Source organism: Epinephelus fuscoguttatus, linkage group LG3, assembly GCF_011397635.1.
Source record: "Epinephelus fuscoguttatus linkage group LG3, E.fuscoguttatus.final_Chr_v1".
NCBI lineage: Eukaryota > Metazoa > Chordata > Actinopteri > Perciformes > Serranidae > Epinephelus > Epinephelus fuscoguttatus.
In genome coordinates this window covers 20,365,553-20,382,084 of record NC_064754.1, presented here as the reverse complement: position 1 = coordinate 20,382,084, position 16,532 = coordinate 20,365,553, and the positions used below count along the sequence as shown (strand labels likewise).

Genomic DNA, 16,532 nt, shown 5'->3' with positions numbered 1-16,532 from the left:
GTAGCTGTTATTCTGGCTAGCTGTTATCCTCTGATACCACAGACGAGTTTTGTGGATTAAAAAACTACACTAGACTTCTTGTCGGCATGAGGGTCAACATAAAAGCCAGAAGTGGTAATATTAGTGATGTTACGTGCTGTGCCGATGCTTCAAAGCGTGTGTCAAGTAATCTAGGAAGTGTTTCCACGATGCGCGTATCGAGGCTTGCATCGTTTCAGATGAGTGACATCATTGATGACGTCCGAAGCCTCGCTGCCCAGCTGAACCATGTGACTGGTTCAGGAAATGGTTCAGATCTTGGCGCGAGGTTTTGATAGAAGTGACACAGAACACGAATATTACCCCTCCTGCCATTATTATATTATGTGACACTACACCATAATACAATTTTTGGCCAAATGATTTATACACATAGGATGCATTCACAAAACAATAACAGTTTATTATACATGTATTTGATACAGTATGGTCATAATATACTCACTAGAAAATACACTATGTTGATAAAAAAGAAGTTATATGGTCATACTTTTTTTATATATATTTTATTATTATTATCATTATTATTATTTATAGTCATTCCCAACAGCCATTACTGACACAAAATACCGTGTATCACAGATTACATGGTTAAGATCACAGCTGCCTGTTTTACACACTTTGGCCATCAGATGGTTTGGTGTGCACATGAAGCCTCGAGAAATGAACCCTTTTCTGAACCAATTTGCTGGAAAGCTTCAATGCTTCATGAAGCTTCATCTCACCATCACTAAGTAATATTGTTCACACACTCACTACTTTGTTAAGTACGCTGCCAAATTTCATTTGCAGGCAACCTCACCCCAAACAATAAATATCCAAATTTAATCCACACTACACATATAGATACAGATTTATGATCTCTTTATTTACTTTAAGCCATACACTGTTTAAATGGAGTGCACACATTTTCACATTGTGGGGTTAGAATGAGTAATGTTGTGTGATATTAATCATTTTTGTCCTTCTGTGTCTGGCTTACTGTGCTGGTGGGAGGTCTCTTCCTGGAGAAGCGAGGCGTGGTCAAGGGCAGAGAGCTGCTAAATCCTGTGGCCATCTCATCAGACAGAACCGTATACGGCTTACACAAATACATCTGTGTACATTTAACAAGTGCAATAATATCTGCACACTTATCTGTGTGTAATAAATATGTCAAAATATGCAATAACACCAGCAGGTTTTGATACTACAGCACCTAGCACTTTAGCACTCAAGCACTTTATGGCTCCCCAGATTCTGGTTCTGTCAAGAGTACACGGTCTTTATGCTTATTGTTCATCTGTCTGACTACTGTACTTTTATTATCTTTTTTTTTTTTTTAAATGTTATTGTACTTAACATCAATCTGCCCCCAGGGACTAAAGATGGAAATTAGCCACTGGCTATAATCTTGCATATTTACATGTAAATGTTATGATCAATATGCACTGTCCCTGTTTTGTTTCTTAAATAAATAAACCTACAAATACTGACGTGTCAGAGGGGGGATTTTGGTTTAGTTTTTCCTTTGTGTTAGTTCTAGTTAAACACCCATTTTGTTTTCCCCTTTTTGTGTTAGATGGTTTAGCCAAGTCACTATATACTGTACGTTCCCTCATGTTTCATTTTGTTAGGTTAGTTTGTTCAGTCAACACGTTGTTTTGCCGCTGTTATTTTGACAGCTCTATTTTTTTTTACCTCTTTTATAAACCTAGTTATTAAGTTCTTGGTTGGTTTTTGCATCTTTGTAGTAAATAAAACCATATTTTTCCAGCAAACTCCTGTTTTCGCAGTGTATTCTCCAGTCCAGTCGGTGGCGGTAATGTATCTTAAAAATGGTTTTCCAACCGCTATTAAAACTCAAAAAGAAAGAGAAGAAGAAAATACTTGTAGTTTACACTCCAGACCTATAGGTGGCGGTAATGCGCCCCCATGCTGTTTACGCTCCGCTACGGAGGCGGAAGTAAAGCAACGTACACAACGCTGGCGGTGGTCACACGTGGGTACAGACGTCTAATAAAGTAATGTGGTGTAGTTAACTTGGTTAGAAAACATGTCGAAGAGAAAGGCGGCTATGACAGAAGAAAACACAGTCTCTGAGGTGGGACTCGCGGAGGAGGAGGTCCTGGACCCGCCGCCGGAGACCAGACGGACCCGCAGCGGCCGCAAAGTGCGCACTCCTGCCGCGTTGCTGGACTCAGAAGCCCCGGTGAGGACTCCCAGCCGGAGGACCAGGAGATCTGTGCTCCAGGAGGTGCCGGCAGCAGAGGAGAAAAACACGGAGGATTCAGAGCGGAAACTGGATAGTGGGACCGAGGAGAAGCTCGGTATGTGTGCAGAACCGGAGCCGTGTGCCGTGTCGGAGCCGCAGACAGATACAGGCAGAGCCGAGGTTAACGGTGACGGAGAGACGCAGCTGTCCGGGCCTGCAGCTGCAGAGACGGCTCCCGCGAGTACCGAGGCCGCCCCAAAGAAGAAGCCTCGTCCGGCTTCAAGTGGAAAACAAAATCCGGTCATTCCGCTGGGAAAACCCAAATCTGGGAGGACGTGGAAGGACCGGAACAAGCAGAGGTGAGGACACCACTGTGTGCGTGTGTGTGCGTGTGTGTGTGTGTGTATGCAGTACATTTACTCTAGTACCATTACTGTAATTAAAGCACTCATTTCTATTCAGTTCATTCAGTTTAATTAGCTGTATTGACATAAAAAGATTTTTTTAAAAAGTGAATAAGTAAATAAAAAGGCAGAGTGTGATGTGTGATGAGATGAACTATATGTTGTTGTGTAGGTTGTCTCTCAGGCTGTGACATGCACTGACATATTTTACTGCATCTATGGTGCTGGCACTGTTTTCTCCAAGCAGATGTTGCATTTCAGTCTGGTGGAACTCCTGGAAATGTTCCTCAGTCTCCACCTGTCTCTGATCCACCTGTCCGCAGATCTGCCTGCGTCTGCCAGTCTCTATGTCCAGCCTATGATCACTGAGTCTGTACATAGTCAGTGTCTTTGTCAGTTTCTGATCTGTCACAGCGGTCAGATAATTTGCCATTCTACAGAGGGAGGCAGAATACACTTTTACTTAACTATATTTATCAATTGAAGTAATCTTACAGTATGACATTGCTACTTTTACTTAAGCACATTATTTGAATACGGTTGCCGCTGACAATATGCAACCATTTAACCATTATGCAGGTTTTTATCCTTTATTTTTTTATAGGCTGACAGGAAGTGTAACATTCAAAATGGAAAGCTGCAGCAAGATAAGAAAGATATGAATCTGTAATAATCTGTAATACAGCAATTATTAAATCAGATATGTTTTAAAAGCTGGCTTTTAAAAATCTATTGTCTGAGTCAATTTTGTCAATATTTTGTTTAGGTTAGTTATTGTACATCAGTTTGTGTTATAGCAACCTGTAACACAGATGACAGTTGGTGTATTTCACTGAATGCAAGTCGATTTTGATTTGATTTGGGGTTTTTTAGAAGAAGGGACAGTGCACATTTATAAATACACCTGGTATAAAACTGTCAGAAATAGCCAAAAGGCTATTTTTCAAAGCACACACAAAAGACAAAAAATGGGCATGCAGTGTAAAAGACTTTTTTGAACACAGTAACAAGAAATGATTTTAGCTCCAAATCTTAGTCACACGAATGTAACGATCATCAAATGTGCGATATAGCACTAAAAGTTGAGGCAGTATAAATTTTCACTTTATTATCAGCAAAAGTCTGAAAATCCCAGGATATCAATTGTTTCACAAGATTCATCTATAAAATATGAAAAGTAAATGCAAACAGCTGGGGGGAAAAGTAGAGAATATAAAAATATAAGCTGAGTAACATTTTAGTACATTGCATAATATAATGATCAGCAGTTTACATGCATGTTTGAGAAAATCAAATTATTGGCTTGGTCTGACGGAAACCGGACTTTTAAATGCATGTAAACAGCTTAAGGCCAGTTCACATTACACGATTTTACACCCCAATTTTGCATCGCGGAGACTATCATAATCTTTCGAGTGTTCATACCTGGCAACGTGTGTTTCTGTCAACGGGAGTCTCGCCAACTCCGTTATGACCTGTGTGTGCACGCCACAAGATTTCTCCACCGAGCCCTCGCAGACAGAGCCGCAGATAACGCGGTGACATCACCAAACTTGGAGACAACACATGGTAAAGGCATGGATATTCTTCCCAGTGTTGAATCATCTGCCTCCAGGGCCTGGGTCCAAACACAACGCGCTCCCTGTGATCCTGTGGACGCCGCCATTGTTGTTGTTGCTTGCCGGCTTTTCAGTGTTGCCAGATCTTGGGAGAGAAACAAGCAACCAGGACTATGGAAACAAGCCCAAATAGGCATGTGCCGGTTGTCGGTGTCACGGTTTACCACGGTAAAAGAATGTCATGATGTCACTAACCGCCCATTTTCCGTTCTGACAGTAAAAGCTGACGGTGTAACCTATGCTACGTTTCATAAATGGGAACTTCAGGAACTCAAAACTCAGAAATAACTCTGTGCCAGTTGTACATTTTAACTGGCACACACTCTGAAATCATGCATGTGCAGCCGAAGCGAAGCTGAACTTTTCCCACCGGCGAAAAGGACGAAGTCGGTGGTGTGGGACCATTTTGGCCATCAGAAGAACCCCCAGAGCCAAGGCAAAGACCCGCTCCTCCCGTGCTGGGCTCCAGTTCCCAGTCGGCCGTGTTCACAGGCTGCTGTCAGTGCCGGTGCCCCCGTCTACCTGGCGACTGTGCTGGAGTATCTGACCGCTGAGAAACGCTGCCCGTGACAACAAGAAGACCTGTATCATCTCCCGTCACCGGCAGCTGGCTGTCCGCAACGACAAGGAGCTCAACAAGCTGCTGGGCAAAGTCACCATCGTGAAGTTAAGAAACGGCTCTATTAAACTTTTAATGGGTCTATTTGCCTACGCATTTAAAGAACTGGTGTGATGATGCGTTGCACTGACAGGAGATGCCTGGTAGTGCTGTCGCTCATGAATGGTCAGACAAATATTAGCCTACCGTTTTAAAGTGTAGAGCGCGAAAATAGGACAACACCTGTTTTATATTATTATTATCATTATTAGTAGTAGTAGTAGTAGTAGTATTTTTACCGCGGTAATACCGGTTACCATGGTATTTTTGCCCATGGTTATCATACCGTTAAAATCTCATACCGGCACATGCCTAAGCCCAAATAAGCAACTCCACTTTAGAAACAAGCCTGAAAAACCACAACCTGCAACTACTAATATTTGTAAGTGACTTTACAAAAGAACAAGCCCAAAGTTGTGGCTAATAAGCAGACCTGGGAAGTGGCAACCCTGCGGCTTGTCCTCCTCACATTTCTTCCGTTCTCCTGCGTGCTGACGTGGGATGTATCCCGCCTCTCGTTGGCTGAGGCTCTTTGTCAGTCGTGTTAGACTTCTCCAGTTTTCTAGCATGCCAGATATCCAGTCCCAGTCACAGACTAGGGGGCGACTTGCTCATAGGCTTGTTCACACATGAGGACTCGTTGTGGCAGGCTATCTGTTGAGTCACCTCCGACTCAAGGTGGCTCTCAAGATCGTCTGCGACGCCAAAAAAGTGGTGAAAATCGTGTCGTGAACTAGGCTTTAGTCTGACTGAAGTTGGACTATCCGTAGCTCAACTAACACACCTAGATAACTGCATGTATCCACTCAGTCAGACTGGATTCATACATACAAAAATACAAAATAACTTTATACCAAACAACAAAACCATGTTACAAATGCTACAAATGATGTCAGACATTACGAAAAGTGGGTGCAGTGCAACAGATGAATTATTCCTTATAACACTCAGTGTTCCTCCGCGTACACTGAAGCTACATAAAAGCCATCCTCTGATGTAATAGGTTGACAGACCGAGGAACTAAAGGGTACTACAACTTTCAGTCAAGTCTGTGAGACTCTAACTCTTCTGCATGATGGGAAAGCTGATATTGTTCAAGAAGTGTGACAGGGCTCAGACATTATATGACCTGCCTTTTTGCCAAACATATTTTGAGGTGAAAGTCCACAAGTATTGAAACATTTTTGATAACTATAATCAGCTAACCTGATAAAGTAGATTGCATATTGTCCATGGCGTGACTCCTCCATACTAAACACTGTTTTTTGTTGGCATCATTTTGATAATCAGTGAGTCTAGTGCCGCAGTAGCCCCTGATCTCATGATAGCTCACATAAAAATAACTGCAGTGAGGTGTGAAGTATGTGCATTGAAAAACAGCTGGATCAGCGCATCCCTACTTTGCATGTGATATTTTAAGAATGAGGGACACTGTTACAGTGCATCTTGTGTTATCCGTTAACCTGCACTATGTGATCTTGTCTCTTAGGTTCTCTGCAGTGGTTCGAGACAAACAGCTGTGCTCATCGTGGGAGAAAAAGATGGCGGCCAAGCGTGAGAAGCAGCTGGTGAAACAGTATTCTTTGCAGCTTAAAGAGGAGAAAGACAGACAAAAAGAGGTCAGCTTAAGCTGTGCAATGATACAATTCTTGTGATGTTAAAGTATCGGCATCTTTGTCATGTTTGTGATATTTTCGGGTTTTACAGGAAAAGAGGAAAAGGAGAGAAGACAACTTGAAACGTCGAGCAGAGAACGAACGCAAAGCAGAAATTGTGCAAGTGGTAAGTCAACTGTTTTTCACCCCAAAAGCTCAAAGTTAAGTATGTTTTTAGTCGTATTAAAGCTGTGATAAGGCTTTAAAACGGCTTCAGAGTTTGATTTGTGCAGTAAAAACAGCTTATTGCGAGCACACACAATTTTTCTGTCAGTGATTTGACCCTTTTGTTTTTATTCCCCTGTCTCTCTGTCTATTATCACAGATCAAGAACACAGCGAAGATCAAGAGGATGAAAAAGAAACAACTCAGGAAGATCGAGAAGAGAGACACTCTGGCTCTGCTGCAGAAGTCACAGAAGCAGAGCGTAAAAGCCAAAGGTCAAAAGAAGTCACAAGACTGACCGAGATTTGACCTCAAGACTGTGAGATAATAAACATGCATCAGTACTTTGCCCACGTGTCTTATATTCACATGCCTGAAGTACAACAAACACATTTCTATGGAACAACATATGTACCAAAAGTTCTTAAAATAGAGAAGTATTAGTAAGTTAAAAATGCTGCACAATAAATGTAAGTGCTGCCGGCCAGGTGGGCAGTAAGGTGATCATCAACTAAGATTTAACTTTGTATAATTCTCTTTAGAGCCTGTGTGTCTGCAGAACATCGCATATGACCAGCTTTGTATCTCTTACAGGATTTTATATGAAATAAAATTTTAATTCTTACTGTTCTTAAAGTTGTCACACTGATTGATGATGTGTACAGTGTCAGTGGAGACTGCGATGACAGTCCATCCTCATGGTTAGTTAGCTGTGCGTTTTGTGTGTACGCTGATATGGAAAATCTGGCTCTGTAAACGAGAAACAAACAAACTCAGACTGAGCCACACAACGCTATGCTAGACAATCTCCCTCGCCCACGTGGAATGGAGCTGCACCATCGACTATGAAAAGATGGACGACATGTCTTCACTTCCTCCCACTGCACATAAGTGACGCCCTAACATCACAGATGCGGCCACTGCCACTTGGAATGGTGACATCATTTGGAGCCAGAGGGAGGACCCGAGGACCTGTCCTCCCAAGGACTCCACCTTTAACTGTAATCTACACCTAATGACTGGCATGGAACAAATGAGTTTATAGCAGAAATATTAAACACTTCAGAATGAAATGCCTGTGTCTTCACAGTTCATCTTGCTTCATTACTTAGTTTGTAAGCGGCACAATACACACAATGAAAATCATAAAAGTATGATATTGCTTTATTATATTTAGAGTAAACCCATAAGCCTCGCGTTGACTTACCATAAAGCCCAACTAATAAATCGGACAGGACGATGTGTAGCGCTGATACTACAGTTTATTGCAGATCAGCATATTGATAACTGTTACTGGGCAAAATGATGATTGCTTACTGGTTATTCCTGGGCAAACTATCTGCTGAGCTAGATGGGGTATTATGATCGAAATTTCCTGACCAGCTGCTAAAGGGACCGTGTGACAAGATTGTTTCGTCACCTTCTGTTTCCAGGGTAACGGATGAAGTTTAAATAGTTTTTTAAGTGTGTTTATAAAATGGGTGGTTATAAATTAGAATTTTTAATAGAGATGAAACAATTGATTAGATTCAATGATTAAAAAATGTATTAATTGCTTTGTCATTGTTTTATCCAGATATGACAAATACTCACTGGTGCCAGCTTTTCAAATGTAAGATTTTGTTGCTTTCCTTTCTTTTATATAACAGTAAACTTAATATCTTTGAGTTTTTGACTGCAGGTTGGACATATTTTAAGGTGTCAACTTGAGCTTTGGGAAATTATAATTGTCATTTTTCTCCAATTTTAGGCACGTTATAGACGGAACAATTTATATATTGATTGAAACAATAATTGGTTTTGGTTTTGTACAGTGTGTGAGAGGTTTGGGTGGGACACTGTGTCTAATGTCACTGGTTATTTTTACAATATGTTAAACGACACACTGGTGTCATGGGACCAGGTGACTGCCTGGGCTACTGGTTCACAGTGTTTACAGTGCTGACACTGGACAGTAACTCTTTCATTGTGTTCAGGCTCTGTACTCAAGAAGTCAGATCATGAAGACTAATTAACAAAACCTCCGGTAAATGAAAAATGTAATAACTCACCCTTCATCACCACAGTTTCAACAAAAATGAAACATTATATCCTTGATTTCAGGATTTACTGGGCTGTTGTATGAGACTATTAGTCTTAGCTAGATGTACCTTTATATTACTGTGTAACTGATATCACTGAGTCAGTTCCCTAATTTTATTTCATACTTGATCTTACTACATTTCAGTTATCCTGTAATCGTCACTTGTGGCCTAACCCAGTCACCAGAGGAAAATGTTGCCATTGTGTGTTTCTACAAAGCACAAATACCTTACATTGGCACTTTTCACATGTCTTGTATCAATCAGTGACTGTAGTGAATGTACAAGCTGACTTTGTCATAGGGAGGTGGAGAAGATGGTGGATGGTGTGTCACCTGGGTGAAATGTCTGTCAAACTGCACACCGCTGCCGCAGACCAGCAAACAACAAAACCAGTTGTGATTTAGTGAGTCATTGCTGTTTTTTTAGACACCAGATGTCACGAAAAGCAGTTGTTTTTTACGGAAGCACCTCTGCATTTCCTGTGGGGATTGTGGCCCCCAATTAAACATGATCTTTTCCCAACCATAACCAGGCGTTTTTTTGTAACCACATGTTAACCAAGTGTAGTTTCAATGTATCCACTGCATAATAACATGCAAATGTTTGACAGAAATGTAATATATACCAACATTTTTCTCAGCTCAGCTCAGCTCAGCTATGGCAGCGAGAAACTGTTCATGGAGAGTGTAATGTGACTTCTGATCAGTTACTCAGCAAATAAATATGAGGTAGCTTGATACCAACGAACCATCATATTAGAGCGTAGTTATTTGGAGCAGTGGAGGAAGTGTAGATGGTTTCAAATTCAAAAACAGGAACATTCTTAATTGGTGAGAAATGATTTGCAGTGTATGAATGACATCAGCTGACAGGAAGTATACATGGATCCAAGCTGATGACCAGCAATGCAGTTCCAGTGAAACCATCTATTCAGATCCTTCACTTAAGTAAATGTACTAACACAACACTGTAAAAGCCCTACACTGAAAATGTTACTTAAAAGTGCTGCATGTAACTCTGGAGAAAGATAGTCAATTGCTGAGATCATCAAATATCGACGCTTTGGTTTGATGACCAAACCAAAGCGTCAATATTTGATGACCTGGGAATGTGACTCACCAATCGTGTCTCTCTCCAGAGTTATATTTAGCACTTTTAAGCAAAAATATGCAAGTATACTAAGGAAAATGTACTGAAGGTATTAAAAGTAGAAGTACTCAAAGCAGAAAATGGCCTCTGGGCTAAATTCATTGATAGTTTGGTTTGTAAAGATTCTGAAATAGTGAGAAATGTCAGTTACCCAAGGTGACACATTTACAATGCTTATGTCCAACCAATAATCCAAACCTCAAAATTATTCAAATGATATTCAAACTGACTAGTTAATAAAGCAGGGCAGTTTGCATGTTCTCCCCGTGTCAGCATGGTTTTCTCTGGGTACTCCAGCTTCCTCCCACAGTCCAAAGACATGCAGGTTAATTGGTGACTCTAAATTGTCCATAGGTGTGAATGTGAGTGTGAATGGTTGTCTGTCTCTATGTGTCAGCCCTGTGATAGTCTGGTGACCTGTCCAGGGTGTACCCTGCCTCTCTCCCAATGTCAGCTGGGATAAACAGAATGAGCAGTGACAGAAAATGAATGAATGAATAATGTTGACGCATAGCTTCATAACACAGCGTCAACATAAATGAATCCATCACAAGACACTGGTGTCAGTGAGAAACACTGTGTTCACCCACATTAGCAGAGTAAATTTGAAGAGCAGGTCGCGTGCTTTTACCCCTCACCTTTATTCTCATTCCAAGGACTCCACATGACGTTCATTAATAAGGTACACACTGCTGTCTTTGTGCCACACAGACAGACAACTCCTTCAGTTCATCACCAACCTGTTTGCTTTGTAAATCCTCACAGTTGCAGGTACAATAATGTTACATCCTTTAAAACGCACGGATAAACGGAGGTGACCCATGTGGAAGGAATGATCATCCTTCAAACGCGTTTAAAGCTGGGTGTCTTTCACATCATCACTCACAGCTGCGGACGTTCGACGTATAAAGGCAGTGACAAACTCAGAGGTTTAGATGAAGGTGCACATCTGACGAGAGAAGGCAGCTACGTAAGTCAAATCCAGAGAAGCTTGGTGAGTATTTTCATCAGTTTGTTCAAGATGTTTTTGTTCAGTCTCTGATAGACCTAGTTAATCTTGAACATGCACGTTAAGTGGAAGGAACTGTTTAATTTGATCATGTAAGAAAACGTCCTTTCCATTTTTTATTTTAGATGCAGCAGAGATTTAAAATGCTTCTGCCAATTCTGATACCGCTCCTGCTCATCGGTGAGTAAGACATGTTTTTCTTGTTACATTGCACTAACATTTTTTTGGCCCTTTCTTGTATTTATGTTTTATTTACTGATTAATAGGCTCAGCAAGTGCTCAGACCACAGCTGCTACCACCAAAGCAGCTACCACTGGCGCAGCTACCACCGGCGCTGCCACAACTGCAGCAGCCACGACAGCCGCAGCCTCAACAGCCGCAGCCTCAACAGCCGCAGCCACCACTGGCGCAGAGACAACAATGGCGTTAACGACAAACTCGACAAACGCCACCAACACTGCTGCTGCCGCCGCTGCACATCCTGGGATCACGTTCATGGCCAGTCTGGCTGTGTGTCACTTCACTGTTGTTTTCTACAGGTTCATCTTTACACTGTAACCTAGCTGATGTGCTTTATCTGTTTATACAGTCATTGTTACCCATTGAGAAATGTAACTTCTAATATATGTCACAATATACAACCTAATAATCATGTTATGAGGCACTTGTGTTGATAGGTTTAGAAGATCTAGATGATCCAGTGCGTCCAAATGTTAATAATATATTATTCAGTAGAAATCTGAATATCTGGGTTTGTGTCATCACCTCTAATGTTGATTTGTTTTCCTTTGCTTAAAAGTTATGTCAGAATCAAGACTCATGCGACTAGTTTGGCCCATAATATCCATAATATATGACAGCTCATTGCCTCTGATTGAACTCACCTGAAAACATGTTGTCTGTATGTGTTTTGGAAAGTTCTTTATTCCTTTATTTTACCCGGTGAAGGTCTGAGGACTGAAATGTTGTGTATTTAAATAAAGAATATTGCAAGTAACAGAGCAGTGTGCAGGAATGATGTTCTCTTTCTTAAATATTATGTTAAAAATAGCCGTTTTCACAAGCTTTAACCACGCTAACTTGTGCGAGAGGGTATTTAGGTCGTAAGAAGTAACTGCTGATCATTTAAACATAGCGCGATCAATATTTGGTATTAGTCTGTCTTGTATTTAGGCTTATAGATAGATACATAGAGAGTTATATTTTATAATGTAGCAGGGAAGGGGAACAGGCCCAGCACTAGGACCCAGGCAGGTGGGTGGCGTCTATAAAAAGGGGGCGGGGAAACTCACCTGGGCCTTTCTGCCTGCACTGACACACCTGAGGCCTGCAATTGTTTGCTACTTAATTTCGTAGGCCTTTTATTTGATAAGACATATTTTAAAACCATGATTAAGAGAGAAAATAGTTTTTAGTTCATTGAGATGAAGATCCTTTAAAAAATCCTTTATAATAATGAGTAAAAATGTTTGACTAGGGTCCATCTGTTTGAAGTAAGACCTTGGAGTGGTTGCCGAAGCATGCCAGCCAAGACGTAAGTTATGCCAAACAATACAATTATTTAATTTAATTAAACAGATTTTATTTATTTTATTCGAAGGTTAACTCAGTTCCTTGTAAATTTAGAATCTAATCACCTGCAAGCCTCCGACTGAGAGGAACGACTTTCTTCTTGTTTTACAAGGTATGTCATTTGCTTTAAAATCTTATACTGTATTGTTTAAAGTATTTTTGTGTTACATTAATTTGCTTTTGTTTATTTTAGTTAAAACCAACACCTAAACAGAGAAGCAAACCACCGTTTGTCCCACAATTAGTTGATGTTGTGCCTTTAATTTATTAATTTAGTGGGCCATTTATTTTGTTCTCTTGTGCGAGGCCTTGCCACATCAAAGGGAGAGACTGGTTAGTAGGGCAGCAAACCTCTTTGTGCTTTGTGTGGTTTGAATTATTTTTCTATAAGTAGGTACATTTTGAATGTTGGATTAATTTGATCCATATTGACTAATTTGTGTGTGGTGTTTAATCCATAGTTTGCCAACATAATCGGATTTATTTGGGGTTTTTTTTCATTGTTCATTGCATAGCCGTGCCGCAGCCTCCCTCATGGTGCAACATGGTCCTTTTAGTTTTCTTGCTTGTTTAACTGATTAATCAATATTTAATTACATTATTGCTGTTAGTTTGAATTAATGTTCAAACTTTTGTTGCTCCTCAGTTGAATCAAAATATTTTATGCTTTAAAGAAAGAGCCTATATATTTTTGGTGTAAGAGTCTCTGGTTTGAGTCTTTAACGGTCTTAAATAATCTACCTGATTCGGTCACACTAATGATAATAAACTTTGTTTATATAGCACCTTTCATACAAGAAATGCAGCACAAAGTGCTTTACATTAAGGGCAATGCTCCACATGAAAACAGACATAATGGACATAAAACAGTTTAAAATCTTAGAGTTGTAAAACTATAAATCATAAAATCAAGTAAGATTTTAAGAGTTGCAGCAGCGTGAAGCGGAAATAAAGAGTTTCAGACCTGTATCAGGAAGTCAGAGCTGGTTAAAGGCTAAAGTGAACAGATGTTTTTAGCTTTCATTAACATATATTTAGCGAGCTAGCTTCCCTGATATCTATAGGTAGTGTGTTACATAGCTTTGGGGCGTAATTGACAAAAGCTGCATCCCTGATCATCTTCTGGCTGTTGCTGGGAACCTCCAGCAGTAGATATTCACATACGTAGATGATGCTACGGCCACACTCATCAACCTTGTACTGAAGCATCTTGAGGGAGGTAAGAATCATGCACGTCTTCTTTTTATCGACTTCTCATCTGCTTTTAACTGTATTCAGCCACATGTCCTTGCACATAGGCTTTTATATCATTTTAATTTAGATGTTAGCACAATGTGTTGGCTCACTGATTTCAGTGCTGGATGAATTTGCTAACTGGTGTGACCAGTCCTTCCTGCAAATTAATGTGGCCAAAACAAAGATGTTTATTGACTTTCAGAGGAAGCCCATCACTGCTGCTCCCTGTGTGGTTAAGGGAGAATCAGTGACAGCAGTGCAGCACTATACGTATCTGGGTACTGTCCTGGATAATAGGCTGAACTTTGAGGCTAATATAGATGGCCTGTGTAAAAAGGTGAACCAGTGCTTGTTCTTTTTAATGTAGACAGGACTCTGATGAGAATGTTTTACTCTGCTTTTATTGAATCTATTTCTTAGCGCATGTCAAGGGCTCAGTCCATCTTGTCCAACCCTCTGCATCCTTTGCGTGCTGAGTTTCAGCTGCTTCCTTCAGGGCGGAGGTTTATCCTCCCAAAACGCTCTACCAATAGGTACAGATTTTCCTTTGTCCCATCTGCAATAGTTGCCCTTTATGGTCATTGATGCCAGGTCATGTTTTTGCTTTGTGTGTCCTGTGTGGTCTTGGTGTTCTATATGTGAGCTGTATTGTCATATTGTATTATGTCTCCCTTTACTGACTGCAAACCAAATTGCCCTACAGGGACATTAAAGTTTTACCTTATCCTAGTACTCCTGGAGGCAAATAGTTAACAAGGGATTTAGTGATGCAGCTCGGTCCCAGCCCATTTAGGGCTTTGTATACAGGGAGGAGGAGCTTAAAATCAATTCTAAATGTTTACAGTAGTAACGTCTAAGGAGTGGGAGTATGAATGGTTTGATTGATGATTTCGTTTGACGTGCATTGAGGTGTTTATAGTTGTTCTTTCACTGTTTTTATGTTACTGCTCTTGGTTTCATGTTTGTGGTGTCCTGTAAGCCCGTGTGTGAACCTCTGCAGTGACGTCTGCTTGTGATTAATGATCCTACTGGGTGGGTCACCATACATCAAAATCACTTGCTGAGACTGGTCTATTTGTTAAAGTGACACTGTGTCAAAAAACAGGCCTCACCCACATAAAAAGAATGGAGAGGATGAAAATGTATCATGTGTCAGGAAAATGGATTCACAATAATAGATGAGTAAAGTTTAATTTGATTGTTTGATGTACTTTATTTGATAATTAATTGATTAATAGAAAAATGTAAAGTGAAAATGTAGAAATTAATTTTCTTATTCACCTTGATGAATTTAAGCAAGTTAGTGGTCACAAAGTTCAGGCTATTACACTGTAAAGTCTGCTTTAACAGTGCACTTTGAGTCCCCTCTGCAGAGCTCAGTGTACACTTATACACACTTTCTTACATTTAGAACAACTAACATTCCCCACGAGATGACTTTGTTGTGTCAATACTGTCTTATAGTCAAGTAGTAGTACAGTAAAGATTAAACATCTCATTAAAAGCAGTGAAATAAGGAAGATGTGAATATGGTCATCATGTTGGCCAGTTACAGGAAATGTAGTCTAACGCTGTTTTAACCACAAGGTGGCGGTATTGCACAATATTTAAACATGCTTTTGGTTCACTTCGCAGGACAGCAATTTGAAATAAGGTCAAAGATATTCATTTAACTTATAACAAGTCATTTGTGTAACTTGTAGCCCACAAGAAATATTACCATTTGGGTTAACACTTTTTTTTTTTTGATACTCTGTAAATCATCTGTAGGCAGACTATCTGTCACATTACAACAGTTTATTAGTTGAGATTCAACAATTTAAGTGTTCAACCTTGTCTGTAGATGTTAAACAGATTATCTGTAGAGCGTATGTGACGATAATGAATATCCCTACATATTCTCAGCTGAACTTGGAACTATTCACTCAAGTTCAACTGAATTATTCTGAAATGTACTCTCACTGGTCACTTTATTAGGTACACCTTGCTATTACCGGTTTAGACCCCCTTTGTTTTCAGGACTGCCTTAATTCTTGGTGGGATAGATTCAACAAAGTGCTGGAAACATTCCTCAGAGATTTTGGTCCATATTGACATGACGGCATATGATCTCCTGTTCTACCACATCCCAAAGGTGCTCTATTGGATTGAGATCTGGTGACTGTGGAGGCCATTGGAGTACAGTGAACTCATTGTCATGTTCAAGAACCAGTTTCAGATGATTTGAGCTTTGTGACATGGTGCGTTATCCTGCTGGAAGTAGCCATCAGAAGATGGGTACACTGTGGTCATAAAGGGATGGACACAGTCAGCAACAATACTCAGGTAGGCTGTGGTGTTTAAACCATGCTCAGTTGGTACTAAGGGGCCCAAAGTGTGCCAAGAAAATATCCCCCACACCCTTACACCACCACCACCAGCCTGAACCGTTGATACAAGGCAGGATGGATCCATGCTTTCATGTTGTTTACACCAAATTCTGCCTACCATTCTGCCTATCACCTACCATCTGAATGTGGCAGCAGAAATCCAGACTCATGAGACCAGGCAATGTTTTTCCAATCTTCTATTGCCCAGTTTTGGTGAGCCTGTGTGAACTGTAGCCTCAGTTTCCTGTTGTTAGCTGACAGGAGTGGCACCTGGTGTGGTCTTCTGCTGCTGCAGCCCATCTGCTTCACGTTTCGCCCATAGAACTGCCACTCACTGGATATTTTCTGTTTCGGACCAACCTCTGTAAACGCTAGAGA

The 16,532-nt window shown here is 40.6% G+C and overlaps 1 protein-coding gene across 1 annotated transcript; it reads left to right on the top strand.

Moving 5' to 3' along the window:
* Positions 1-1,980: 1,980 nt before the first annotated feature.
* Positions 1,981-7,364, top strand: ccdc86 (coiled-coil domain containing 86). Its single transcript, XM_049569424.1, is given in 5 exon segments — positions 1,981-2,592; positions 6,404-6,533; positions 6,622-6,696; positions 6,895-7,017; positions 7,019-7,364. Coding segments are annotated over 5 exon segments (885 nt in total). The 5' UTR covers positions 1,981-2,074; the 3' UTR covers positions 7,058-7,364.
* Positions 7,365-16,532: the final 9,168 nt, after the last annotated feature.